Here is a 26,225-nt window from a genome sequence, read left to right as displayed (position 1 = left end):
AGCGGCATCACAATTCCGGACTTCAAGCTCTATTACAAAGCTGTCATCATCAAGACAGTATGGTACTGGCACAAAAACAGACACATAGAGCAATGGAACAGAATAAAGAGCCTAGAAATGGACCCTCAACTCTATGGTCAACTAATCTTCAACAAAGCAGGAAAGAATGTCCAATGGAACAAAGACAGTCTCTTCAACAAATGGTGTTGGCAAAACTGGACAGCCACATGCAGAAGAATGAAACTGGACCATTTCCTTACACCACACACAAAAATAGACTCAAAATGGTTGAAAGACCTAAATGTGAGACAGGAGTCCATCAAAATCCTAAAGGAGAACACAGGCAGCAACCGCTTCGACCTCAGCCGAAGCAACTTCTTCCTAGAAACATCGCCAAAGGCAAGAGAAGCAAGGGCAAAAATGAACTATTGGGACTTCATCAAGATAAAAAGCTTTTGCACAGCAAAAGAAACAGTCAACAAAACCAAAAGACAACCGACAGAATGGGAGAAGATATTTGCAAATGACATATCAGATAAAGGGCTAGTATCCAAAATCTATAAAGAACTTACCAAACTCAACACCCAAAGAACAAAGAATCCAATCAAGAAATGGGCAGAAGACATGAACAGACATTTTTCCAAAGAAGACATCCAAATGGCCAACAGACACATGAAAAAGTGCTCACCATCGCTCGGCATCAGGGAAATCCAAATCAAAACCTCAATGAGATACCACCTCAGTCAGAATGGCTAAAATTAACAAGTCAGGAAACGAAAGATGTTGGTGGGGATGCAGAGAAAGGGGAACCCTCCTACACTGTTGGTGGGAATGCAAGCTGGTGCAACCACTCTGGAAAACAGTATGGAGGTTCCTCAAAAAGTTGAAAATAGAGCTACCATACGATCCAGCAATTGCACTACTAGGGATTTACCCCAAAGATACAAAAGTAGGGATCTGAAGGGGTACATGCACCCCGATGTTTATAGCAGCAATGTCCACAATAGCCAAACTGTGGAAAGAGCCAAGATGTCCATCGACAGATGAATGGATAAAGAAGATGTGGTATATGTATACAATGGAATATTATGCAGCCATCAAAAAGAATGAGATCTTGCCATTTGCAACGACGTGGATAGAACTGGAGGGTGTTATGCTGAGTGAAATAAGTCAATCAGAGAAAGACATGTATCATATGACCTCACTGATATGAGGAATTCTTAATCTCAGGAAACAAACAGGGTTGCTGGAGTGGTGGGGGGTGGGAGGGATGGGGTGGCTGGGTGATAGACATTGGGGAGGGTATGTGCTATAGTGAGCGCTGTGAATTGTGCAAGACTGTTGAATCACAGATCTGTACCTCTGAAACAAATAATGCAATATATGTTAAGAAAAAAAAAAGAAGAAGAAAAAGGCGGGGGGGAAGAATGAAGGGGGGGGAGTGGGAGGGGGAGACGAACCATGAGAGACTATGGACTCTGAGAAACAAACTGAGCATTCTAGAGGGGAGGAGGGTGGGAGGATGGGCTAGCCTGGTGATGGGTATTAAAGAGGGCACGCTCTGCATGGAGGACTGGGTGTTATACACAAACAATGAATCATGGAACACTACATCAAAAACTAATGATGTAATGTATGTTGATTAACATAACAATAAAAAAATTTTTTTAAAAGAAGACCCAAAATAAAAAAAAAATTAAAAATAAAAGCATTACTGGGATAGTTTGAGAAATTTTTACTGCGGGCCACATATGAAATAGTATTGTGTCAACATTACATTTCCCGAGTGTGTCAAGTGTGTCGTGTGGGAGAATATCCTTGTCGTCAGGAGATGCACACTGACCGATGCAAGGGAGAATAAACATGTCTGCAACGTACTCGGAAATGGTTCCTCCAGAACCAGACATACACGCATATATGCATGTGTGTCTGTGTGGCCGCAGAGCAAGAGGAGAGGGAGAGAGAAGTAGATAGAGTGGGAGAGAGGACAGAAGGGAGAAGAAAAGCAAAGCAGCAAAATGTGAACAACTGGCAAATACTGGTAAAGGCTACAGGGCAGTTCACTGTATTATTCCTGCAGCTCTACCACAGATTGGAAAATGCGCAAAATAAAAAGATGGAGGGAAAAGAAGGAAGGCTCCTCTAGGGATGCGATACCTGAGAACTCATCAATTTTCAAAGCCACCCTCTCCAAACTGCAGACCCAGGGAACGTGCTCTCACGGCCACCAGCAAGTCCAACCCACTTGGATATATATTCTTTTTTTTTTTTAAGATTTTTATTTATTTATTTGACAGAGAGAGATATGGCGAGAGCAGGAACATAAGCAGGGGGAGTGGGAGAGGGAGAAGCAGGCTTCCCCGCTGAGCAGGGAGCTCGATGCGGGGCTCAATCCCAGGACCCTGGGATCGTCACCTGAGCCGAAGGCAGACACTTAATGACTGAGCCACCCAGGCGCCCCTTGGATATATATTCTACAGTTGAAAATGAGACTTCAGCTTTGTCAGAGCTGGAAAAAGTGGGATACCCGGAGAGACGGAGGAGGATAGATCGGGAGTGGAAGAACGATTTCTTCTTTCATCTCTTGTCGGGTCTGTCTTGTTGGTGTTTGTGCGGAATGCCACATCAATGCCTTTCAAAACCAGCACCCTGAACATTTCAGGCAAGATAACATGCTTTTCACTAAAGCAGATTTCTCTCTCTCATACGATCTCCCTGCCTTTTGTGCGTGTGTGTGCGTGCCTTTGCAAATAAGTCACTTCATCATCTGTTCCGTGGGCAGTGGACACTGGGGACACAGAGCCAAGAAGTGGCGAATGCTAATTGGGCTGTCTGCCTCCAATGGGGACATGAGTGATGGCCCAGCTGTGCAGACCAACAGCATCCAAATGGCTGGGATCCCTACTGCAGATTGATTGAGCCATCAATAAGGGCTGCCTTTTCTCCCATTAACATAATTAAGACAATGAACTACTTTGGGGAAAGAAAAAAAAAAAAGAAGATCTGCATTCAGGACTCAGAGAACAATTAATTACATTTAAAGTTGCATCACTCTAGAAGTAACTAATCTCCAGGCTGGGCTCTTAGAACTCTGAAATAATCAATCACCCACCAAGACAATGAGAAGGTCCAAAGAAAGAGTTAGAGTCTCTTCCCCCGAAACAGGGAACACAGCAGGCTTCTGCAAAGAAAGGCCAAGAGCAGGTGCAATTTTCTCCAAAGAAACATCCATTAACTTAATAACCCTGAGAATCATCTCTAGAACTCTGTCCTGAGACGGGCGGACCCACCCAGGGCCAAGGAGGCAGCACAGAGAGGCTGAAACCATCCACCAAGACTAGTTTCCTTTAAGGAAACCAGGGGACGTACACAAAACTCCAACCTTACAAAATAAAGGGTAGATAATCCAGCTGCCAAAGGGTTCTTTCCTTAGCCAACAGGATGCTCCCTTGGCTTTCCTTAAATGCCAGCTTCCGGGGCGCCTGGGTGGCTCAGTCCGTTAAGCAGCTGCCTTCAGCTCAGGTCATGATCCCAGGGTCGAGGGATGGAGTCCTGCGTCAGGCTCCCTGCTCTGCGGGGAGTCTGCCCCTCCCCCCACTCGTGCTCTCTCTCGCTGCTCTCTCATAAATAAAATCTTTAAAAAAAAAAAAAGGTGCCAGCCCCCTTCACATGACTTCACAGTGCTTGGAACATCATGAAAGGCATTCACTGAAACTTTCGTTGGGTGGGAAGAGTCTGAAATAAGATGTTACTTCTTCCAAGAAGATGTGTACTACATAAAGAGAGCTACAGCTGTGAAAATCAACTCCCGGGTTCCCTCAGAGTCCCAGATGTGGGCTTGCAGAAGGGAAGCAGAAGCTGAGGGCTGACATTCATCTCTTGGTGGCTATGGCCTCGTATACTTGGGCAGGCTCATCTCTCTAAGGCTCAATTCCTCTGCTCTAAAACAGGGAAAATAAGAAGAGCAACCTTGTAGGGGTTTTGTGAGTATTAAATGAGTGCAGAATCAGCCCTGTGCCCACACAGTACGTGCTCATGCGGCTGGTGGCTGTTATCATCGGGGATCTGCATCTTCACCTGGAGACTCGGGCAAGCTAAGAACAGGGTAGATCAGACACGAATCTGTCAAAAATTTTTCAGTGACAAAGCTGAAGACTAAAAGTAAGTCTCAATGACCAGAGCAACCCCTGGGACCACCTCTGGTGTGTCTGTCTGTAAATACTAGATTATTTGAGAAAAAGGAGAAATAGTTGTATAAAACAAAGAAAGTGTGGTAAGAAGGCATGAATGTTTCAAACTTAAACGAGATGTAGAACTCAAGCCAGGCTCAGTGCTTTGGGCTTCACATTATCTTGTTTGGTCTTCTGAATCCCCTGTCAGCAGATAGGACAATTCCATTTTACAGATGAGAAAACGGAGGCCCAGAAAGGCTACATAAGTAGAGAGTTGGAATGTGAACCAATTCTGCTCAGCTGAGGCCTAGGCTGGATCCCTCACTGCCCCCAGGCCCAAAGATGCACCATCACTCACTGGGAATCTCCCTGGAAAAGCAGGATTGAAGAGCTCCTGCCAACAGCACAGGGAGGGAGGATGGGAATGACACACACCGGCCCCTCCACAATATAGATGCATCCAGACAAGCTTCAGGAAGCCAGGTTACTACTGGGTTTTCTACTAAAAGGCAAGCATTTCAGGAGAAGGAGTGGGCTTTACTTGACAGTATATTAAAAACAAGCTTTGGAGGGGTGCCTGGGTGGTTCAGTCGGTTAAATGTTTGCCTTCAGCTCAGATCATGATCCCAGGGTCCTGGGCTCGAGCCCCACATCAGGTTCCCTGCTCAGCGGGGATCCTGCTTCTCCCTCTGCCTCCCCACCTCCTACCCGTGGGGCTTGTGTTCTCTCTCTCTTTCTCAAATAAATAAATAAAATCTTAAAACAACAACAACAACAACAACAAGATTTGGAGAGAAGAGCCAAAGGCATCGGGAAGGGAAGCAGACACGATACTTGGGCGAACGGGACACTGTGTACCCACAGTTGTGCTTGTGGGGGGTTCATTTCCAGGGTTTACCCTGGCTCTTCTGACCTTCCTCATAAAAACTTCCCCCTTGGAAGGAGGAGCTGAATCTAGCAACACCGATCTTTGGCATACCATGACTAAACCTGGAAATTTAGCCTACTAAAACCATCAAAGGAGAAAACTCATATGCCCAAGACATTTGCGACCTCATGCCAGGATCAAGAAGCCACAGAGACACACAGGACCCTTCACCACTAGTTGCTGAGGACGTCCAAGACCATGTAGCAACTCGGTGGAATGTTATGCGGCCAGTCAAGAGTACACAGGGAAGGACAGTGTTCTCTTCCTCAAGCCCGCGGGTGAGGACACGACTGTTTGCTGTAGTGGGATTTGTGGGTCAACAAACCCCAACCATGCACGGGATCTCCACCTGGTTTTACAAATAGTGCTACCGTAACCATTCAAGCGATTCTTTAGGAATCGTAGAAATTGACGAATTATCTCGGCAAGCCTCTCTCGCAAAGTGAGAATCTGGTCTTACGTAATTACTAATTGCAGAAAGAGTTAGGGGTCCCTGGGAAAAGAAAGAGGGAGACCTAGCTTTCTTGACATAAGAAAGGTCATTTGAGGTGCCCCCCCCCAACCCTGCCACCTTGTGAAAGAAGGTAAGAACGGCCACTCTTGGGCCAGGAGATAGCCTTATCGGAGACGATAAATCAGTGGTAAAACTCCCAGGCCAGGTTCAGAGGTAAAGGTGGACTGGACGCACATTCTTGAGTTCTCTTTGTAGGATCTAAAGTCCCCTGAGCACTCAGACGCCAGCCCAAGAGGAGCCAGAGATTTGGTGATGATGACCCTGTCCGCCCTCTTGACTTTGACCTAAACTCGGTCATCTTAAGGGGACTTCTGCCCCAATCCCACTGTCTTTACCACTGTGCAAGTCCCTTCGTGAATGTGTATGCCCCCCTTAGCTTAAAACTGCCCCAATTTCATTGTTCAGGGAGACACTGCTTTGGGAAAGATCCCTGGTGTTCTCCTTTATTTGTGGCAAGTAAAATCCTTCTTTTTCCTATTCTTTGGCTTGACACTCACCAAGAAGGGAACCCCGTTTCGGTAACAATGGGATAGGCACTATGTACCTTCAGGGTCAGGGAACTCCTCACCTGAGGAGAGCCGATCCCCCCTCCCTTTGTCTTGTACTAGTTTTAACCACAATCTCTATCCCCAAAACTCCCACCTACTCTGTGGAATCAGCTGTGCCATCTGGAACAACACAAAATCCACTGTTCTAGAAGATCTCCCTCTCACTTGATCCCATAAAATTGGAGTTTAGGCTAACCCCCCGCCCCCAAGGAATCCATGTGGGTCACCTTGCTACCCATAACTACCACCATCCTCCATAATCTCAGTTCCAAGCATGCCACTCTCCACCCAGTCCCCCTGAGGTCCCACTCCACTCTGCCTCATCCCAGCCCCACCAAGAACGACAGCCTGTTGACCCTGTTCTGTCCCCCACCTCCTCACAGCCTCATTTTCCACCACACGGGTGTGGAGTCCATGGCCCCACCTTACACTTACCCCTCTGATCCCTGCCACACCCCCCCCTTGCCCTGTGGATCTGCCACTTTCTCCCACTCGGGTACAAACTGGGTGAACCTCAACTCTGCCATAATCCAGCTCCTCTCATTCTCCATGCCTCAACCTGCGGCTCAACCTCCCTGGAGGGAAAGAGGCACCTTTCACATCCGTGACCGACAGCAAACTTAAGTGCCCCTGTGGGAGGGTGTAGCCATCCTCCTATCTCCCAGGTCACCCTGAGACCATCACTCCTTTCCTGCTGCTATCCTCCAATCTCTCACATGAGCCCACTGCTTCTGTGGGCACGGGGACAAGCGTGATGACCGTGTGCACACCATCATCCCGAGCCAACCCTCCTGCGGCACTCACCAGGCCCCGCTCGGACGCCCTCAGATGCCGGGTGCATGCAGAGCAGCCCCACAGAAGGTACACCTCTCCCAGGTTCACAGTCAGGAAACTGAGGCACTCAGCCTAGGGAACTCAGCTAGGCTGCCACCCTGACAGTCCGGCTCTCCAGCCAACGTCCTGGACTTTGCCTGCTCCCCGGAGGCAACGGCCGCGCTGTCCCATTGAAGGGTGACCCTCTGCCTGGGCTCTGGGCCCCACGCCCTCCTACTACTCGGGTTCCTACAGCCACCACCCCTCCCCTCTCTGTTCCCGCTGGCACCCAGACACCTTCAGAAACCAAGCCTCCCAAAGTCCAGGTCCGCCTCCAGGTTCCACCCAACCCTCTGCTCTCCCTTTACTATATTCTGAGCTCTTGCAACAGCCATTTCTCCGCTCCGCCACCACTGGTCTCTCCGATCTCCCTGGAGCCCACCCCCCATCAGGCCTCAACAGAAACAAACGCAACGGTCTATCTCCAGGCCTGATCTTTCTGGACACCTCCCCAGCGCTTGCTCACAGCTGATGGCTTCTCTCTCCTGGAAGCACTCTCTTCCCGTGGCTCCAGGACCTCACACTCCTCTGGTTTCTGTCCTACCTCCCTGCCTGGCCCTTCTCAACCTCCTTTCCTGGATCCTTCTCATGCCCCCAGCCTCCACATATTGCAGAATCACAAGACTCAGGCCTTGGACATGCCCTACATCTCCACTCACTCCCCAGAGGAACTCATTCCCATCTCCTGGCTTCCAACACCCTCTGTTCCTCGTTGGTTCTCGACCTTGTAGCTGAACCTCACTCATACCCCTCAGACTCTATACCAACTGCCTCCACACCCTCCCTACCTGGATGCCTAACGACCTAAGAGATCCATGACGAATTCGTGATAGCCCCCAGCCTGCTCTTCCCGTGGTCTTCCCCGTCTCCATAAGGGCGGTGGCCTTCTGGGGCACTGGTGGCCTCCAATGAACCCCAGCTCCTGCAGAGCACACTTGTTTTAATCAATACAGAGCAAGTGACACTGTACCACTCCGGAGCCTAAGTTTTAAAAACGCTTCTCCGCTTCACTCTTGTCCTCATGGGAACTTGCAGACACCCTGCAAGATGCCTGGCTCCCCAGCTGGACAGACCATGTGGGAAGGATACACGGATAGAGATCCTAAGACTTCATAGAGAGAGGGAGGGGACCAGCTGTCTCAGCCACGTCCAGCCCCCCACCGACCCACCAGCAGACCAGAGACCCGCGAGTGACCATGGACAAGACCAACAGCAGGACCGCCCAGCCAAGCCCTGTCCAGACTGCACAGCTGAGAACAAACAAAATGGCTATTCGAAGCCACGACATTTGAGGTGGTTAATTCCTCAGCGATAGGTCACAGAAACAAATGTGGCTGAATCTAGTGTTTAGTCTTCCAGTGGCTCAGGTCAGAATCCCAGAGTCACTCCTTACCCATCTTTCCCTTACGCTCCACATCCAATCCATACGCAATCAGGACACCCGTATCCTGTGGGGACATCCGAACTCTGTCACTGTCACTCTGCCATCATTTCTCACCTCCTCCCTGCGTCTACCTTTCCCCCCGCTGCCTGCAGCCCACTCACCCGCACCCCAGTTTACCTTCCACGAGAGGCAAAATAATCCTTTACAAGAAGGGCCACTGTGCTTTTTGCTCAAAACTCTCCAGTGGCCGCCATGTCACTCAGAGTAATATACCAAGTCCTTACGGTGTCCTAGGAGTACGCCCCCACTTCTGTCCTGCCAACTCCATTTCCTGCCAACCCACCCAGTTCATTCTTGAGTCATCCCTGCTCACCCTCAAAACACCAAACAAGGGCCCTCGGACGCCTCCACTGCACAGTCACCTGGCTGAACCCCTCATCTGAACCTTGTCTCTGGTCCAACGGTGGCCGGGAGCACCCACCCTGAGCAGCACCTCGAAGAGGGCCTGTCCCCCTCCCCTGAACTTCACCTTTCACCCTCCCGCCAGGCTCTGCTTCTTTGCACTGTTCTCAGCTCTGGACTCTCCTCTCTCGTGTACTGTCTGCCTCCTTCCGTCATCCCACGAGCTCTGGGAGGGTGTGGATGCTGGAGGTTTTGTTCACTGGTGCACTCCCAGTGTCTATGGAGCGTGCAGCTCCATAAGTATGTGAACGTATGCATTACTCGTGGTCATCTTTTATATCCCTGGAGAGCAGGTTAAGAAGGTCACAGATCTCCTGGCTCCACCCGGCATTCTGTGGCCCCGCTCCCTGGAGGCCAGGCGGAGCACAGCACCTCCTCTTCGTGGTTCTCACCTACATCAAACCCTCCAAAGCTTTCTTGTTGCCCTCAGGATCAGGTTCGCCCTCCTTCACGTGACCCACAAGGGTCCACAGGATCTGACACTGCTACCCACTCCAGGTCCGGCTCAAGCGTGCCACTCGTCAGCACACGCGGGACTCCAGTCACACTGCCTTGTGCTCTCCAGCTTTGCCCATGCTGTTCCTTCTGCCAGGAATGCCTTCTCGCTCCTTCCACTACTGCCCATCATCCTTCGGCCTCAACCTAAATGGCCCCTCCTCAAAGAGGCCTTCTGTGGCCCACCATCTTTCTGTGGTTCCTTCTTTGTCTCTCCTTTTCCTTTCTAGGCTACCCACAATTTGTGGAAATGGAGCAGGTCATCCAGCGGAGGTATTCACCAGCAACTTGGGGTTGTGGAAGCATAGCTGAGGGAGGAGGGCAGCCAGGGGTGCTTTTAGTGGGAGGACCAGCTGCATATTTTGTGGGGGCAAAGTGAAAAATGAAAATGAAAATCCCCTTATTCAAAGTTATTAAGAATTTCAAGAGAGGACGCCTGGGTGGCTTGGTCAGTTAAGCGTCTGCCTTCGGCTCGGGTCATGATCCCAGGGTCCTACAATCGAGCCCTGTGTTGGGCTCCCTGCTCAGCAGGGAGTCTGCTTCTTCCTCTGCCCCTCTCCCTCCCCAGGTCGTGCTCACGCTCTCTCTCAGGTAAACAAATGAGTTAAAAAAAAAAAAAAAAGAATTTCAAGAGAGCAACAGTAGAACATTCTATCCAGCATGGGAGCCTCTGAACATGGGGGGCTGTGTGACTCCACTAGTCACACGCCCATGAAACTGGCCCTGTCTGGTGACCACAGTTAATCAACTCAGGCAAAATGTTGCATTGGACGCCCAGCCATGCTGGTGACTTGTGGATGTGTCAATACTGGCCACCTCCTCAAAGATGGGGCGGTAGACTTGTTTCATGGAGAGTGACCAGAGCTCCATTCTTCAGTCAAAGAATACCCAGGGTGCCTGCTCATCAGATGTTGTAATTGGGCTAAGTTCATACACTGCCAATCTGGCACAAGCTTAACACCATGATATGGGCAAACGCCAAGAAGAGAAAAGGAGACAGTAAGCAAAGAGACTTTCATCAACCTTTCTATGATGCAACAGAAGGTTTACCTCTTCCTCTCACAAGCATTTCAGCTCATTAACTCTTCCCTTGGTTTTCGAATAATAGCTTCTTCCCAGTAAATAAGTTAATGAACTACAGACTAGAAAAGCTTTCCTTTCAAAGAGCCAACTGAGTATTGGATAAACGTAACAGTTGCTCTTTTAGGAATAGACCGTGGCTCCCAAAATGCAAAGCAATTATATCCCAACAAAATAATAACAGGAGATGCACGGTTCCTAGGATTTATTTTAAAACAAGAGAGCCATAATGTGAGGTCTCCAAGACATTCAACCTGCGTAATAGAGCCCTCTCAGTATTTTATTGTGTTCCTCCACACCTGACCTGGACAATTTCAGTGCCTCTGACATTCTCTCTCCTATGTCATTCATGATTCTACATCAATGTTTCACAAATATTTTTTAATATGATCCGCAACGAGAGTATGTTTTACATTGTGACCCAGTACACGTGCATCAACAGAACTGAAATAAAAATTTTATCAGCAGTACACACTGAGATTTTCCATTGGGTTTTACTTCATTTTTTAGAAATAATCATCTGACCCACACATTGGTTTTACAACCTACTAAATGGGTCATGACCCACAGTTTGGAAATGTGGTTTTAGATCATACTAGCATATATTATTACCCACATTCCTTCCACCGGATCTTAACTCAAGCTCTATCTGAAGTGTCCACGAATCCACAAGAATAAAAAATAAGTGGCTTTTAAAAAGGCAAGCATTTAGGGGCGCCTGGGTGGCTCAGTCGGTTAAACATCCGACTCTTGATTTTAGCTCAGGTCATGATCTCAGGGTCGTGGGATTGAGCCCTGCATCAGGCTCCACACTCAGTGGGAAGTGTACTTGAGACTCTTACCTCTACCTCTGCCTCTCCCCTCCCCTGCTCTCTCTCTCGCTCTCTAAAATAAATAAATAAATCTTTAAAATAAACATATAAATAAAAAGGCAAGCGCTTAAATGATTCCTCTAGCAAAAAGGACAGGACCATTCTAGAGCTAGAAGGCTGAAATGAAGGGAATTAGGCAAGGTAACACAAAGCGGGTCTTCAGGGTGTGGTGAACAGATCCAAGCAGAGGGCAGAGAGTGGTGAAGGCAGGAAACCTTCTGAGGTCAGGCCTCCCCAGCATGGGGCCACCATTTTCTTTAAAGTGCCACAGTCTCCCAGAATATCAGACACGCTCACATTCAAACACAGAAAACATTCTGCGGAAAAGGCTTTTCTGTCTTCTTTGAGGCTCCCAACTCCTCAGTCCCCCGTAAGAGGTCAGTCACCATCTTGTCATCTTCCTCTTCAAAGAATCTCTCACACCTGCCCCTTCCCGCCAGGTTCTCTGGCCTCTGGCACAGTCTGAGGTGAACCCGTGGTCTCCAGACCTGTCACAGCAGCCATACAACCCAACCACCCTCAAGGCGGCTTCCACAGGGGGTGCCTTCAGTGGCGTGGACCATCTCAAGCATGTCCACATTTTTCTGGCTGGCCTTCAGGTTCTAGAACCCTCCCCATGGGGTCTCTCCCGACTCGTCGTCCCTCTACCACACCACACAGTCTCATCACACAGGAAGCGTTTGGTAAAGTTAAGAGTGATGTCGCACCTATTACGAGTCCAGCACGGGGCTGGGGCCCTGCTTGCTCCCTTTAATCTCACCACACCCTTCCAGGGAGGCATCAGGATTCAGTATCTGGCTAGAAATGTAACCAGGTGGGCACCGTCCCCCAATGCCACCATACAACCCTTCAGCTACGTACAGAATTGCTTTCTCTGCTTGCCTCCAAAATGAAGCCACCGCTCAGGGTGAGGGAGGATCTCTACGGGCCCAACAACTCACCTCCAGTAGTCAGGACACCGGGTTCTCTTGATGCTGGCCCCCAGGAAGAGTCAGCTGCACTTCCACCAAAGAGCAGGTCTGTTCCCTTGCAGGTGGGTAATGGGATCTGAGTTCCCAACAAGGCTGCCCTTTGGGGACTAGCTGTTAAAGCTAATACCAACTGGCAGCAGGTTGTGGCCAGGCACACAGTGGCATCACTCCCGGGGCCGCCATTTTCCTTCCTCCCGTTTTTCTCTCTGGGAGAGAAATGCCAATATGCCTCATCTGTCTCTACATCTTCAATCTTCTCTAGAACACAGCAGGAAACAAAGAAATCTTATCTTGAATTTTCCCTATCATCTCCTGTGCTTCTTCTGATGCTAGACTAGCAGCTTCTCTAGAGGGTCAAATGTGACGCTTATGCTCTGAGAAGGGCATTTACGTAAAAACATCCTTTCAAATTATCCCTTGGAATATCCATGCTCGGGTGCCATTCTGGCCTTTTTCCCACTCTCCTTCCCCAGTCTCACCCCGGCAAAGAGAATGTGAGGAGAGGAGGCTTGGGGGTGGGGGGGTGAGGGGAGACAGAACCCAAGCCATTGGCTGCACACCCAGTGGGACATGCCAACCTACCTTGGTCAAATCCATTCCTAGTTTGAGCTGTGAAATGAGATGGAGAATTATACTCCGTTGATCCTCCATGACGCCCAATTCTGTCTCTTCCTTATCTTCAGTGTCACTTTTTTCATCTTCGGACAAAACCAGTTCAGGGCCTGAGTTTGGCTAAAATTAGATCATTGATAAAAATCACCAGCTGGTCCAGCAGAAGTTAGAAGCACAGCGTAGGGACCTATACACTTAGCAATGATGGAAGGGGCCCAATCCTGCCCCACAAGGAGTTTCTCTGGAAGCCAGCCCTATTAGCCACAGGGTGAAAGAGGACTCTTTCGGGGTGTAGGCCCTTTTTGGGATGCTTTAGCTATTGTGCATGCCCATTCATTTTCCTCATCATCCCCTATTAGTGAACTTTCTGGTCTAAAGACTTCCCCCAACAAAAAAAAAGTTTCCCACCCTTCAAAAAACTATATGGGTATGAGCTCCCTTATCTGGACTATTCCCATACAATATTTTCCTTTTAATTTACACAACCCGGAACACTTTATATCTAACGTAAACTTTTCTGTTAATAAGCAAAAGTCAGATACCCCCAGGACAGACTGAAATTACCTTGGTTATGAGAAGATTTACTCTGAGACTCTTTCTACTCACATCAATTAATATCACTACAGCAAGCGTAAAAAAAAGTCTCAGAGCTGGCATTAATTTAGGAAGGGAGACAAAAATAAAAATTTAAGGAAAAACACAGAAATTTTATAATGCTGAAACTCATGCTAGCCAACAGACCCTGCTTTCGTCAATGCAAGTTTATTAATTCAATTGCTTGATTCTGATTTTTTCAATTACATAGTTAACAAGCAAGTTAATGAGCAGAATGTACAAGAGGGATTATGGAGCACAGCATTTTCCAAGACCCCAGTATCAAGAACTCTGGCTATCATGTAACGTTGTCCTTGGGATTCTACTGAAAGAAGTAACCCTATTCCCCACTCCACATTTACCTGTGTTCTTATGGTACTTGTTTACAGGTAAGCCCAAGCACTCTGCAAAAACATTACACAATGGTTTCTAATTACCAATGACAGGTCAGACCAATGAACTTGATATACAGAAATGCAGGAGCTTGAGGTTATTAGTACGAAAAGGATACAGACTTGCCCATATGTCTATGCAAAAACTAATGATTTATAAACCCCATTAGGCAGAATCATCTCATTTTATCTAAAGGTACTTCCAACTTCCAACACCCCAAGGTTATTTTAGTGATTAAGGTGGTTGTGACTGATCAGCCTAATATACACGTGCTGGCCATTCCTTACCAACGCTCTGCAGAGAAAATAAGATGCTCTTCTTCCCTGGGGTAGGCATTTAAAAATTTCCATCGAGATAGACATTTTCCATGGACATACTTCTCAAATTATTCTAAATCACCTCTGAATAACCCCAATTCTGGAGAGATAGTTGGGAAGACCTCGGTGAAGCCCACAGGAGTAGGCTTCCCCCCCAGCCAAGAGTTGCGTGTTCCCCCATTGTGTGCCTCATTTCCAGCCTCATCGTAACGTGTGTTGTTTGACATCCTTAGAAAATTGTGTTGCCAGGATACACTGAAATAACTGAGGACCTGAACCCCATCCTGTTCCACGGGAGACTCACCGGATGAATCTGGATTGGGGGAGTGGACTGCACTGATTCTGTGCTGGGACGCTGGAGAAGGAGGGGCTCCGAAGGCCACCCTGCCTCTCCTCCAGCTTCACCTCTTCGACACGCACCTGCCGCGTATCAGTGCTGCCACCAAGGCCACTGAGCCGGAATGGCTGAAAGGCTAGGAATAGCAGGGTCATCTTCCCACCAACCTGTCCCCCCTGACGCTTCCTTCTCCCTCCTCTGGATTTCAGTGTTGAAGAGTATGGTGGTCTCATTTCACTGGGAGTTTATAGTTCCAACCAGACACCACCAAAGTAAGAAAGCTCAGACCCAGTCCCTTCCAATGGCAAAGGTGCTGCTCTTACCACTTCTTCTGTAGTGACCTGGTGGGTAGGGCTCTGTGTTAGTAGACTTCCCCTCAACGCAGGGGTGGGCAGCTGGGGGAGGAGAGGACAATGCCCCGGGCATCTTGCTTTGGGAGGAAAAAGGACAATCAAAAACAAATCAAGCTATCAGCATTCACCCACACTGGGGGAAGAGGGGATGGTGGTGTGCAAAGTCCTTGGCCGTCTCCACAGGAAAGGGAGCCGCCATTTTGAGTGCAATTATTCCTGCCTGGAATTAGTTGTTCTCACCGAGTACCAAAAGCAGACTAAACAAATCAATTGCTCAAGTGAGGCTGCCATAAGCTTTATGAAGCAGAACGACCCTTTCTTCTGAAAACATGATTTCCCATTTGTCCACACAGCAGCACACAGGGAAATCTCCATCCTCCCCACTCAACTCTCACACCTGCTGCAACATGTTTACAGGACCCCCCGGGACCACACTTCCTCCTGCTGTCTGCCTCACTTGGAAATTAAACCCAGCTCGTCCCGGACTTCGGGTAGCCAGGAAGTCTTTCTGCAAGATCCTGCCACGTGATACTAAGTACACACATCAGTGTGCACACAAACCTCCCCAGGTCTTCCTCTTCGATCCAACATTACATTTCCTCTGTGTCTGGTGATGCCTCTCAGAGACGCTGGCTCGAGCAGAGAGAATTAAAGCTGGTGCACGGACCCCAGAAGCTGACTCACTCCAAGGCGACCGGAGGCCAGAGCTCGTGGGGGCCTGAAGTCCTGCCAGCGGAAGAAAGGCCGGGAGGAGCCCAAGACACATCACTGACTTGGGTCCCCAGCAAACTGGCTAAGCGTAATCAAGGATCGCAGTATTTCTCTCTCCCAGAGCTTCTGAGAATGTGCCCTTCTTCTTACAGTATGATTTGCAAAAACCCCTCCTACCCAAACTCAAGTGAATAATCAGGGTTAAAAAGGGAGGGGGGCACCTGGGTGGCTCAGTCGGTTGGGCGTCTGACTTTGGCTCAGGTCATGATCTCGGGGTCCTGGGATAGAGCGAGTCCTGTGTCGTCAGGCTCCCTGCTCAGCAGGGAGTCTACTTCTCCCTCTCCTGCTGCCCCTCCCCCTGCTCATGCTCCCTCTCTCTCTCAAATATATAAAATCTTAAAAAAAGAAAAAAACAAAGGTGGTTTCATTCATCACGTTGTTAGTGAATGTCTTAGAGGACACCCCCAATTCCACCCACGCTGGAACTCAGTCTTTTGCAGAAAGGTGAGACCACCCTCCGTTGTGGGTCAAAAAGGAGGGCAAGAGGAGAGAAGACAGGAGGATTGAACTGGTCAACCCCGTGAGAAAGAGGTCAACTGACAACATAAAGACAGCTCCATCAGCATCCACAAAGCACCCACTATTAACTGGCGCTGCAAGAAACTCAGAATTTGAAGAACAAGGCTTTGTTGGCCTTTTAAAGGCAGAAAAACCCATTCCCTGTTAGGGTCAAGAGTTTGTCGATTCTGCTGGTCTACTGTGAAATCCAAAACATCAATAAGGTCACGGGATCTATATTCCATAATCAGGCCCATGTGCCCCTTCCAGATCCTCACCCTCCCACTCGCAGCACTCTACTTCTCTCCTGGGGGCCCCTGCATGCCCGAAACCCTCCAATCCCTCTGGATTTCTGCTTGTAAAGCTGTGACCACTGCCTCGAGGTGCTCCAAGGTGGCAGAACAGTGTTTCTCGATCTCAGAAGAAAACGGAAAATGAGAAATGGTTTTATAAACACTGAGAAAGTTCACACGACTTACTAAGCAAGAAGAATCATCAAATTCCCCCATTCCCCAGAGATCTCTGCAAATGAGCCAGCCCAGCCATAAAAAAGGTATGCCAACTTGAAGACAAAATGGAATCAGAATATGTTTTAAAGAGAAGCAGGCCTTGGAAAAATGAGGTTTTTAATAAAAACAAAAATTAAAGTCAATATTTCTACCACATGAGCACCTCAGGGCATATGGTGCTACTAAAAATCAAGTGACTCATACCTATGAGCAAATAGGGGTAAGGACAAGTACATTTGATGGACAGGAAAAAGCTTCATGGCAGGCTGGGGCTTAGGGACACTCCTCCGTGTGTCCACAACAAGGACTTTTGCCCCAGAGCACGGGTTCTGAATCTGGGCACTATGGACACCCCCCTAAAGGTACTACCACTACCCTTCATATTTGATACAAAAATTGTGTGTCTGGGCATTTTCTGGAGAGGAGGCCCATGCTCTCTCTGGATTCTTGGAAGAAGATCTGTCCCTGGGCTGACCCTGGGCCTCTCAAGGACCAAAGGGTCTGAGACCACGTAAGAGAGATGGGCTCTCAGGATGGAATGTGTTCTAGTCAGACAGTCCCAGCATCTGCAGACGTGCTCCTGCCTTTAGGCACAGACCTCTACTTCTTCCCTGGTTCAGGGCAGCACATCTGTGAGGCACCGGCCGGGGGCCAAAGCCAGAAGCAAAATCATGACTCAGGTTAGACGGTGCAAGAGAAACACTGAACTTTGCTCCCACATCTTCTTTTTAACACAAATCTTAACTCTGCAATACAAATACAAATTCCAAACAAGACGGAAATTCCAATCCATTTTATTCAATACACACATGTAACTGAACTACAGTTTGGGTCAGTTCCAGGAAAAACCATGAAAGAGACATTCATCTTCCAGGCCCATTCATTTCCCTGTCACAGGCCCCGCTCCACCCCTGCACCCGCACCTACTCCCCCTCCCCCGCTTCCTGAGATAAGTGCATGCAACCCAGCCTTCTTTCTTCACCACCGTCTCTCCTCCTTTCTTCACTGGCCCTCAGAGAGAGCTGAGGCCGACACAAGCAGTTTGATCTATTAATGTCCTCTTTATTTGTAAATGCCTAATAACTTTAGCGTCTTAACTCAAAGGGCTGAATCCTTAGATTTGAGGCATTATGAGAGAAGGCTAGGTGGCTACATGACCCAACCTTGAAAGAAGACTTTTTCCCGTTGAACAGGGAGTAAGGCCATGCTAGAGCCCTTAAATCACAGACATGCAGGTATGAGGGGTCTACTCTAGCGAAGATTAAGATGGGCACCTACTGCCATCTTTTGCCCAAATAAGTGTTCTAGAATAGGCATTCATTAAGTAGATAATCTCTTCAACAGAAAACTGAGTTCAAGCAATCTGCAGCTATCCGAAAAGTCTACTTGACCAAGGATAGAAAATAAAGGCAGCTAGAGACTGAATATCAAATTCTACTCCGTCAGCAAGCACACTGAGGCCCAGTGTTTTGAGAGCCTGGCATCTCTCCCCACACACTGTACCTCGGCATGGAGGCACGGGACGAACTGAGTCACACCGAAGACCCGAGCATTGTCCAGATATCGTCTTTACGGGAGAAAGGGGAAAATCCAGCCATGTCAGAAAGAGTATCTGATATTCTGAGGGTCACAGAAAGCCGGAAGGTGGGGGCAAAGACCCAAAGCACCACCCTCAGATATCCACCCTCAAATGAGAGAAACGTCATGAGGGACAGCAGCAGGGCGAAGGAGCAACTGGGCAATGAGGTGTCCTCCTTCAGACCCTACCTCTCACTTCCACAACGATGCACAACATGCAACACTGGCCACCAGCACAAGTACGCCTCCGTTCACTGGGGGGGTAAAGAGTCAACAGACAGTGGTTTGCTGGAAAATGAGAAGTTCTAGAAAAAATAGGAATGGCAAGTTGAAACAAGGGATTAGAGGCTAGAGGGGCAGAGAGGTTGGGAGAGTAGGTAAATGGAAGAGAAAGGAGATAAATACAGTGAATACTGGAAGACAAGCCCGGGGGTCTGCATGTCTAAGAGGTACAAGTGCCCAGGGACCAACTACTGAAACTAATTTCTGTTCTAATGATAAAGGCATTACTGGTGTGGACGACCTTTATGGAATCCACAAAGCCAAGTATTAAGTCCTTTTATCTCTAGTCATCTTTCTCATCTCAATATTTATAACATATTCAACCAAATTATCATAATCATTCCTTGATCGTCATTGCGTATGTTCACATTAGTAATATTTCACATACTCAGAAGTCCAATCTAACAGTACAAGGCGAGGAAAACCGGCACAGCCATATTCGAAGACCCAAGCCAACTTCATACACAAGTCAATACCATCAGTATAGTGCAGGGCATACAAAGATGGCCAGCAGTCCAGCAAATTCACCTGGCATTTTTGTCCCTCATTCTACGATAAGACAATTATATCGCACGACTATCAAGTGCAAGGCACTATCACATGCTTAGAAAAACTATTTCCCCCAAGGGCACACACATACAGTTTTGTCATATGAATGTAACGTGGCTGCTCCTAATGACCTACTGTCCTTCCCACACTCAGCACAGGTGGGATTTCTTCCCCGGAAGAGTCTCTTTTGTGCCTGTCTCCAATTCCCAAAAAGCAGGCCATCTTTGCTGAGCGGAGGGTCTCTCAGTTGAATGGACGGACGCTCTCCTCTGGTCAGAAGTCATGCCAAAGAGCTTGATGTCAGACATACGTCTTCAGGTGATGTCTTGTACACCTGACGCCCCTTGGCCCTGACGCAGGGCGGCTGCTGAAGGCTAGGCTCCTCGCATGTACGATCTTCTATGTGGAGCCACATCCAAAGCCAGGTGACCAACCGTGCCTTGAAGGCCACCACTGTAATTAGGGGACCTTATCTTGCCATTCGGAGGTAGGTACAATGAGGCCACTGGGCGAGGAGGGGGAGCCCGACGGACGAGTTGGCTCTGATCCTTAACAGGTTCAAGTACAAGCACGTCCACACAGCAGGCTGGTCCCAGCTGCCGTTTTGGAGATGCTGAGTTGGTTGCCACTGACATCACAATCCTTCGGCCGCCTCCCAGGGGACGCGCTGGCTTTCTGGCTCTAACCACACATACACACACATTTGCCACACTTGGCTCGCACAGACTGGAAGGACAGATGCTCTTCCTGAGCAAAGGGGCCGACCTGCAGAAAGGTTCATTTTCAATAAAACACAGCCTGGAAAGTAGAAGGAAGTCACTTCTGGGGAGGGGGAGAGGATGGGTGGGGGGGCCGGGGGGAGACATTCATCGTCAGCCAGCATGATCACGCACGATTATGCCAAGAGGATGCAACAGGTGTTCCTTTAAAAAATACCGGCGAGAAGCGTTCATCGCAAACATCGGCCCTTTTCTCATTTCCATGTAGCTGCTCGGAAACCATTTTTAAATGAAAGCGAAAAAGAAAGGAATTGGGAAGGATGCAAAGCGAACCTTTAAAAGTACAAAGAAACAAAAAACCAAACCGCACACCGCCACGTAAGGAAGCAGCCGCAGCTGTGAAGGGGGAGGTGATTATCTCGCAGCTGGGGCACCGGAAGCAAGCATGCCAGTGACCGTCCTGGCGACCACGTGCAGGCATCCCGAGGCCACACACCACGCGTCGGCTCCTCCAGCCCCAGCGGCCACCGGGAACAGCGGGAAGGGCACACGCGTGACGAGAACGCCCAAGAGCCAAGCGCTGTGTCGCGTGCTTTTATGACACGATCTCAATCAGCAGAAGTTGGGCGCTTTGCAACCCAGTCCAGCACTGAGTTACCGGCCCGGCCAAGAGCTCGCCAAGCCTGGGGTGACAGCGAGGCCGCGCCGGGTTGTGGGGCGCCAGTCCACACGGCCCAAGCCACGCAAGCAGCACAGGCCCATTTCCAAGCCCACGGACAGCTTGTGAGCACTGGGGTCAAAGGCTCGAGAAGGAAAAGGAAGAGGGCAGGGAAGCCGAGAACATAATCGCCACAGCTCTGGGAGGCAGCGAAGCCAGAGAGATGGCCCCGATATAAATCCTGAGTCCACTACCTTCCACCTGTCAGGCTCCGTCTGCTCATCTCTGAAACGGTGACGGGACTACCCACACCTCAGGCGGCCGCTCACGGGCCTACAGAAGACAAAGCACAGAGAGCGCTGAGCCCGGAGCTGGGTCCCCGGGTCAAGCCCAGTAAGCAGCCACTGCGCTCGGGAGCCCGTGGCTGACCCACTGGGGCCTGGGGGCACTGGTGGGCACGGTGATCTAGAAGCCTCTGCCACAGCACCCACGTCCTCCGAGCCAGCCCTCCAGAAGCTGGGTGATGCTGCTCAAGCTCCTCTGCCAGGTCATCCCCCGCAACAAGGACCCAGAGGGCTCTGGGGCTGTAAAGGTCCAGGTCCCCCACAGAGCCCATGGCCCTGCCCACGAGGGAGCAGTACTTCTAGAATCTAGGGTTGCCCCCGGAAGGGATCCGTAGAAATTCCAAAACAAATCTCAGCCACGGGCCACATGCAGATCGGAGAACCACAGGAGACAAATACCAAGCAGCAGGGGCAACAAAGCAGAGCACGCGTGAGCAGTGGGCTGCCATCGCAGGTACCTGAGCTCTCTGAAAGACCCAGGAAAGGGCAGGACGAAACGCGTGCCAGGCCCATTCCAGCCTCCCTAGGTTCTGGTATGAGGAAACGCAGTTTAAGACATAAAAGACCTCCTGCAGATGGGCTGAATGGGGAGCAGGCACCCGAGTTGCAGGAGTTACCATCACCCTGACTGCCTCGAACACCCCCATTAGTTATTGAAGATAGAAGGATGCTTAAGACCTGGTGTCTGCATTTGACAAGCTGGTAAACTGCTTGAGGAGTGCACAGATCTTTTTTTGCCCCCCGGCCCTGGGGGGATCCCGTAAGCTCCACCTCCTCCTTGGAGGCTTATTTCAACCACACTTTGCAGCAGCAAGAGGTGGTACCTCCATCCTAACAAGGAACTCCTTAGCTCCCTGTAGGCGCCCCATCTGGCACTCATCGACTGGATTTATGCAACTGCACATCTGCTTTCCCATTGGAACTGGAATGCCAGATCTCTCTCAGTAGAGAACATTGATTATTCAGGCTGGCTACTTAGCGCTCCGGGTTGATCCGGACCTGGAAGCCACCTCTGGGATCCGGGAGAAAGAATGCTGTGATCAGTTAGTACCATTGGCCAGGAATTGAGGAGTGGACAGTAGTGGCCTTGCAGTGGCCTTACCCTAGTGTTTTGAAACTGCTTCGTGACAGTCTCCCATTAGAACTCCTGTCCAATTCAGGTTTTCAGTTGTAGAATCTCAAGACAAAGGCTGGTTTTTATAACACATGCTCAATAAAAAAATGTGTTAAGGAGTAAGTGAATAAAACTAAAGAAACAATGGGGACAACTTGAGCATGCAAGGACAAAATCCAGATTTAAAATGAAAATGACAGGGGCGCCTGGGGCGCTCAGTTGGTTAAACGTCTGCCTTCAGCTCGGGTCATGGTCCTGGGGTGGAGCCTCACATTGGGCTCCTTGCTCAGGGGGGAGTCTGTTTCTCCCTCTCCCTCTGATGCTCCCCCACTCATGCTCTCCCTCTCTCCCTCAAAAAAAAAAAAAAAAAAACTTTAAAATGGAAAAGACAGCCAGTCATAAAAGATCACATATGACATGGTTCCACTTATAGGAGATGTCCAGAACAGGCAGACGGATGAAGACAGAAAGCAGGTTAGCAGTTGGGCAGGGGCTGGGAGGATGGGCAGAATAAGGGGTGATAGCTAAAGGCTACAGGGCTTCTTTTGGGGGTGGTGAAAAAAAAATTTTTTTTAAGATTTTATTTATTTGACAGAGAGAGAGAGGTGGGGAGAGGGAAGAGCAGGCTTCCCACAGGAGCAGGGAGCCCAATGCGGGGCTCGATTCCAGGACCCTGGGATCATGACCTGAGCCGAAGGCAGACGCTTAACTCACTGAGCCACCCAGGTGCCTAGGGGTGATGAAAATGTTCTAAAATTGACTGTGGTGATAGTGGGACTTACCTGCAAAAACACTAAAACCCATGGAATGGTACATTTTAAATGAGTGAATGGCATGGCATGTGAATTATATCTCATAAAGCTGTTATTAAAAAATGAGAATAAAAATATAAATAAAAGGACACAAAATGGAAAGCCAAACAACAAGGGCAGGAGGAAGGTTGTGGCCTGGGTGAGCAGAGGGGCAGACTCTGAGCTGAGTGTCACCAAAGGGCAGTGCTTAGGGCAGCCAGAGGAAGGAGGGAACATTCCAAGAGAAGGAGCGGCATGATGACGTCCGGACAGTTTGGCTGAGCGGGACAACACATGGTTTAAACTTATGGCTCAGACTCATTCCCTTGGGGAGCCCACCTGACGCCATGGCTTTCCACCATTTATTCACCAATGACCTCTAAATTTCTACCTCAAGCTCAGCCTTCTCCCGAAACTCTAGCTTCGTGCATCACCCGCCTGCTCACCGTCTCCCCACCCCCCCACAGCCATCTGCGGGTAGGCAGAATTAACAGTCTCCCCTGGAGGTCCATGTCCTAAGGGGCCTGTGAATGTTACCTTCTGTGACAAAATAGGCCTTCTAGAGGTTGTTAAGGGCCTCGAAACAGGAACAGAGTCCTGGATTATCCAGTATAATCACAGGAATCCCGGAAATTGGAAACCCTTCCCTGGCTGTGGTCAGAAGGTGAGCATGGTCAGTGAGATGTGACAACTGCTGGCTTTGAAGACAGAGGAAGGGGCCACAAGCCAAAGAAAGCAGGCAGCCTCTAGAAGCCAGAAAAGGCAAGGGAACAGATTCTCCCCTACAGCCTCCAGGAAGGGTCCCTCCTCTTCCTTCGTGCAGTAAATAGGCATGTCAGGCTCTCCGTGAGGCACAGTAGAGGAATATGGAAAAGATCTTAGTCCTCTTGGAACCTGAGGCCTTGCTGGGCAGACCGTGGTTTGGTTTTGGGGTTCCCCTTGGGGGATCACGCAGTGAGCTATGACAGGGGCCCAGGGAAAGTAGTAAGATGGTGGCAGGCGGATAAGGAAGCGAGCAAGCACGGAAGGCAGCAGGTGAAGCCGGAAGCGAAACTGGACCTGCCAGAAATGTATGCAGATGGAGTTACTAGTAGGCCGTGGGCAACATAACACAGCACAGAAGATTCATGCAGGCGGGAAGCATTCACAGGGGAGAAAGCCAACATCATCTCACCTTCCCTCCTCTCAGATCCAAGACAGACCTTGGAAGAGCCCCATCAGCATCCTGACATCTCCATTTTGCTCTCCGCACTCCTGCCTAGTCATCCAGACTTGAGGCCCCCGCAGGTGCTCGGACACCTCCCAGCACCACACCATCTAGACATCTAGCTGGTCAACACATCCCTTCCTGCTCGCATTTCTGCCACCACACCCTAGATCTTAGACACCTAACTGTATGATCCTACCAGTGTGCAGATTCTCCTTCTGCTCCAAACATTCCCCTCTTACACGTTGCCTTGTGTTGCACCACTAGAATGTTCTTCCCCAAATACCCTCTTCTCCGTTCGAAAGTCTTCAGTGCCGTTCCATGGCTCAGAGAGAACTGCTATCCAGTCAGCCCAACCTGTAAGGCTCTCCTCCACCTACCCCTTTCTCCCTTTCCCTCCTGCTCCTCACCCGAACTCCCTCCTGCCTAGACAGTTTGACGGCACCCTCATGGCACCCCCTAACCTCATACTGCCCAGCACAACAGCCACTGGCCACATGGAGCTATGCAAATCCATTAAAAATAAGTAAAATTTAAAGTACGGTTCCCCAATGGCACTAGCCACATTTTAAGTATTCACCAGTCACATGTGGCTAGTGGCTACCATATTGGTCAGAGTACAAACATTCCCATCATCGTAGCGTGTTGTATCGGATAGGCTGCTCTATGCTTTTCACGCCCTCCCCGTTCATTTCTCTGCTTTCTACCATTTGTTCTTTCTCTGCAAACACAGCCCCATGCCTTGATATGGACTCCAATGACCCCAGGTCGTTAACAGTCTCTCCCTCCCCTACAGCCCTTTGGGTAAGCTTTGCCACGGTCACTCACAGGCCACTGCCAGGCCTATCTTTCCTTAACTTCTTGGTAATCCAAAGCTCACGGAGAAGAGGTCATTTTGAAAATCTGACATTCCTAATAAAGCACACAAGGACAATTTTACAAATACAGTCGCCTCAGAAACAACATGATGAAGGAGTGATGTACTGGGGGTAACCAATAGTATTAAAAGGACTCTGGACCTAAAAACTTAAAGGAATTCTACTATCTATGATTTGCTTCTTTTGTAACCATGGATGCACACCAAGAATACAACTCTGACTTTCTATATCCATGGTTTAAATTATTATTGATTTATGCTTTGTGCTGGGTGATGGATTTCTTCTGATTCTGCAGATGGTAAATACCTTTATTCAGAGAGTAAACACAATGAAACTCAGGTTGATGGCACCACGTTAGCGATGCTTTCAGACTCCACACTTGACGCCACCAGTTGCTAGGCTGCCTAGTTTTTTCCACAAGTTATACACGGTTATGGGCCGGAACTCTTGAAAGAGACAGGAAAAAAAGACACAAAGCAACGAGGATGTGCAGAGCAGCTGTAGGAGAAGCTCCGAATCAGGCCTACATAATGTGTGGTTTCCGGACCTGCAGCCTCGGCATCACTGGGAACTTGACAACAAAGACGATCAAGAAAACCATCAGAGATAACCCAGGCTAGGGGCCCATCCCAGACCTATGGAATCAAACTCTGGGGCCAAGGAGTCCAGAACTGTGGATGTTTGGGGTTTTTTGGCTTCTATTTTTTAGTTGAAGTATAATTTATATATGGTGCAATGAGAGACCTTAGTGTACAGTATAACATGGCTTATGACAAATGTATCACTTTATATCCAATTCATTTTTTTTTTACCATCTTAACTATTTTTAAGTATTAACGGTGTTATCTGTATGGACGCTGTCGTGCAACAGCTTTCTAGAATTTTTTCAGCTTCCAGACTGAAACCCTACACCCACTGGATAACTTCCCATTTCCTCTCCCATGGCCCTGCAGAACCTGTGTTCTGCCAAGCCCTCCAGGTGCTTCTGGTACGTTCTAGCGGTTGAGAAGCACTGCTCTAACCACCGCAGGCCACAGGGGGCGGCAGAGACAAGCAAGCAGGCCCCCAGGAAAGACTAGCAGGAGATGGACTATTGGCCCCTCTGGTTCTCCAAACCCAACCCCGAGCGCCTCCTGAGCACACGGCACCACCTGAGGCGCAAGGGGACCCAAACATGGACAAATGGACAACTGTTCTCAAAAAACTGCGTAGGCACACGCTGAAGAAACAAACCGTCTTTCTCAATGTTCTCTCAGGTTCTGGAAATTCCACTTGACAGCCCCAAAACGGAAATGGAAAGCTATAAACTTTGATTGGAAGAGGGTGATTATATTTTCATCAGTGGCCCCACCAGGCGGTCCTTTCATTCTGACTCTGGATTTCATCCGTCCATTTTAATCATTTATGCCTCTCATTTAGAAA

General features: G+C 49.1%; 1 protein-coding gene across 1 annotated transcript in view; it reads right to left on the bottom strand.

Annotated features, from left to right (window-relative positions):
- The window catches only part of OSBPL10 (oxysterol binding protein like 10), a 315,494-nt gene that overhangs the window by 26,574 nt on the left and 262,695 nt on the right, over positions 1-26,225 (bottom strand). The window contains exon 7 of the mRNA XM_034993257.1: positions 12,882-13,031. Within this exon, the coding sequence (XP_034849148.1) occupies positions 12,882-13,031 (150 nt within the window). The remainder of the gene's footprint in view (positions 1-12,881; positions 13,032-26,225) is intronic.

This window comes from Mirounga leonina, unplaced genomic scaffold (assembly GCF_011800145.1).
Source record: "Mirounga leonina isolate KUSES-001 unplaced genomic scaffold, KU_Mleo_1.0 Mir_115, whole genome shotgun sequence".
Taxonomy (NCBI): Eukaryota; Metazoa; Chordata; class Mammalia; order Carnivora; family Phocidae; genus Mirounga; species Mirounga leonina.
Note: the sequence above shows the minus strand (reverse complement) of the source record. Positions and strands in the feature narration are given on the sequence as shown.